Raw genomic sequence first — 3,282 nt, forward strand, 5'->3', positions numbered from 1 at the left:
GCTGTCTTTACTTAGGACTAGTTTGGGAACATTATTTTCTCAAGTGATTACTATTTTTCTAAAGGAAAATGAACTAATTTTACTTAGGAAAATGAAAATCCATCGAGAAAATAGTGTTTTCAAGCTAGCCCTTATAGTCTAGATCAGTCAGCCAATATTTTAATATTTTTATAGGGTTGAGTATAAATGCGTAAAAAACATTATGTTATATCCGTATGAGTAACAAATAAAGCGGTAGTTGGTCACAGAAACTGGCAAAGAAAAGGGCGGGGACGAGCACCTTCGTCCACGAAAGGACATCACAGTTTCGTCCATGATCTTGGTAGCTGCGGCTGCTACCTTTCCTGGGTCGAGCAAGGTGTGACGACCATGCTGGCGAAATCGATAAAGCGACCAAAAGTTCCAGTCACCGGAGCGGCGGAGCCACAACATTGAACATACCCGTCAAGATGACCAGGTACAGATGCAATCGAGAGCCCTGTGCAAATCTCAAACGAAGCTTCCCAATTCCCATGTTTATAAAGCCCACTGGCCTCGCACACTTACAGCCAGAACAGAACCGAAACCTCAGACACTCTGCATATATCCTCTGCGCGTGTATCTCGTCGAACAGAGCCGAAAGCTGGAGCTTCCAATGGCGGGAGGCAACGACCTGAAGGTGCTCGGCGTGTGGACGAGCCCGTTCGTGATCCGGGTCCGCATCGTGCTCAACCTGAAGGGCCTGGCGTACGAGTACGTGGAGGAGGACCTCGGCAACAAGAGCGCGCTCCTCCTGGGATCCAACCCGGTGCACAAGAGCGTGCCGGTGCTCCTCCACGCCGGCCGCGCCATAAACGAGTCCCAGGTCATCCTGCAGTACATCGACGAGGTGTGGGCGGGGACGGGGCCGGCCGTGCTTCCGGCCGACCCCTACGAGCGCGCGGTGGCGCGGTTCTGGGGCGCGTACATCGACGACAAGGTGGAGTCGGCGTGGCTGGGGATGCTGTTCAGGTGCGCGAACGAGGAGGAGAGGGCGGCGGCGGTGGCGCGCGCCCGCGAGGCGCTCGACGCGCTGGAGGGCGCGTTCCGGGACTGCTCCAGGGGGAGGCCGTTCTTCGGCGGCGACGACATCGGGTTCGTGGACGCCGTTCTCGGCGGGTACCTCGGCTGGTTCGGGGCCGTCGGCAGGATCATCGGGAGCAGGCTCATCGACCCGGCCCGGACGCCGCTGCTGGCCGCGTGGGAGGACCGGTTCCGCGCCGCCGACGTGGCCAAGGGCGTCGTGCCCGACGACCTCGACAAGATGCTCGCGTTCCTGCAGACCCTGCGCGCTATGAACTACGCCAAGTGAGAGTGTTTCGTCGCATGAACGTGTGCCGTGCCGTGCACGACCTATGATCAGTTCATGTCGATACGTCTATCACTCAGTTTTGCTTCTTCCGTCAATAATCGGTGTGCTGAATACATGTACAACAGCTGCCTATAATTTTGCTTCTTTCTTCTAATACCTCCGTTTTTAATTTGATAGTTCAACTTTATAATAACAAATGTCAAATTTAAAAAAAAAATCGGAAGGAGTATTTTTTTAATACATCCAAGTCCATCCAATAAAAGTGCTCGTGGGGCTTTCTATTACTCATCTGTTTCAGCTAAATCGCTTTCACTACAGGAAAACGACCAGTTTCCGACGGCCTAAACCGTCGGAAATAAGTCCTGAACCGTCGGAAGTAGTTACTTCCGACGGCTTAAGACGGGTCCCGTCGGAAGTAACGCCGTAGGGGATACCCAGTCGGAAGTATCAGCGTTTCCGACGGCGCCGTCGGAAGTAAACCTATTTCCGACGGCCAGGGTGGCGCCGTCGGAAATAAAGCGAGGTGGGCCCCGCAGACGGCCGGCCGCCGGCGCCTGACGCCGTCACAGCTTAGTTCCGACGGCCCCGTCGGAAATAAGCGGCCGTCGGAAGTAATTAAAAAACAGAGAAACAGAATTTGTTTGCTTTTTGTTTTACAAACAATCACACAAATTCAATCTGCACACAATATCCAGTTTTCATCCAGAATCACATACAATACCACATGAAACACACAATAACACAAGTTCACAAGTTAAAGCACAAGTTCACAAGTTAAAGCACAAATTCACAATGTTCACAAGTTCACATGTTCAGAAGTTCACAATAACACAAGTTCCCAATACCACAAGTTCACAAGTCCATAGTACGAGAAAAACACAAGCAGACAGGCTACTCAAATGGAGGAGGTTGATCAAATGGATGTGGTTGATTTGATCCGCTAGCTCCTCCACTGTTTAGAAGACCGTCCACAAAAGAAGCGACCGCATCTTCAGAGTCCTCATTTCCCGGAGTTAGCAAGTTTCCTGGAGGGACCTACAACATTCAAAAAAATGTGTTAGTAGTTAAATTCTTGTTATGCAACGTCAAAAGAAAAAGTCAAGTAATATAACCTGAGGTGCAGGTGTGGGCCAACTAAATTGTGGAGTCGGTACAAACTGCGGGATAGGTGGAGGAGGTGGCATAGTCATCGCTGAAAAATCTGGACGTTGCCCTAGTGCTATTTGCTGAAAGAAATTGAAAGCTATGTTACGAGGATATATTAGAAAATATGTGCTCCAATTATAGTAGAGGCTCACGAGGATCTAATTACCTGCATCATCTCCTGCTGTCGTGCAAATTGAGCAGCCCAGTACTCTTGTTGTTGCTTGTTATACTCCTCCTGCCGCCTCAAAGCTTCCTGCATCCGGATCAGCTCGGCGTTTCCTTGGGTACTAGAGCGAGGACCACGGCTAGACGACCTCGATGGACGAGACCTTTCAGGCCTCACCTGAGTCGAGTCGATAACACTACCAAACATGGGGTAACTAGAAAAAAATAGAAAGAAGTTAAACACGCAACACATCATGTTAGAAAAGATCAAATCGACGAATTAATAATAGCAAACTCACCGTCCATGAGGTTTTCCGCCTCCACTAGCATACACAACCTGAGGATCGATAGGCTGATTCATCCAATCATAGTCTTGCCCATGCTCCGACATCATGGAAGCACCATATGAGGCCTGACAAATAATAAATAATGCAGTTATATTTTTCTCGACTCTTAGAATAGAAGTGCATTGTAACTAGTTGCGAAAGTCTCACCACACGCTCAGCAGCTGACTGAGAACACAACTGTTCTGGATTTGTAGGATCCGACCCCCTGTGACCTCTAAGGTAAACCTGAACATCACTCGGCGTAACACCAGAACTAGCTTCCTACAAGCAAGAGAAAATAACATAAACACATAG

The 3,282-nt window shown here is 49.6% G+C and overlaps 1 protein-coding gene across 1 annotated transcript; it reads left to right on the forward strand.

Annotated features, from left to right (window-relative positions):
• Positions 1 to 551: 551 nt before the first annotated feature.
• Positions 552 to 1,614, forward strand: LOC541841 (glutathione transferase30). Its single transcript, NM_001111520.2, has one exon. The coding sequence runs from the start codon at positions 635 to 637 to the stop codon at positions 1,328 to 1,330; it is 696 nt and encodes a 231-aa protein (NP_001104990.1). The 5' UTR covers positions 552 to 634; the 3' UTR covers positions 1,331 to 1,614.
• The last annotated feature ends 1,668 nt before the right edge of the window (positions 1,615 to 3,282 follow it).

The sequence above is a fragment of the Zea mays genome, chromosome 1, assembly GCF_902167145.1.
Source record: "Zea mays cultivar B73 chromosome 1, Zm-B73-REFERENCE-NAM-5.0, whole genome shotgun sequence".
Classification (NCBI taxonomy): domain Eukaryota; kingdom Viridiplantae; phylum Streptophyta; class Magnoliopsida; order Poales; family Poaceae; genus Zea; species Zea mays.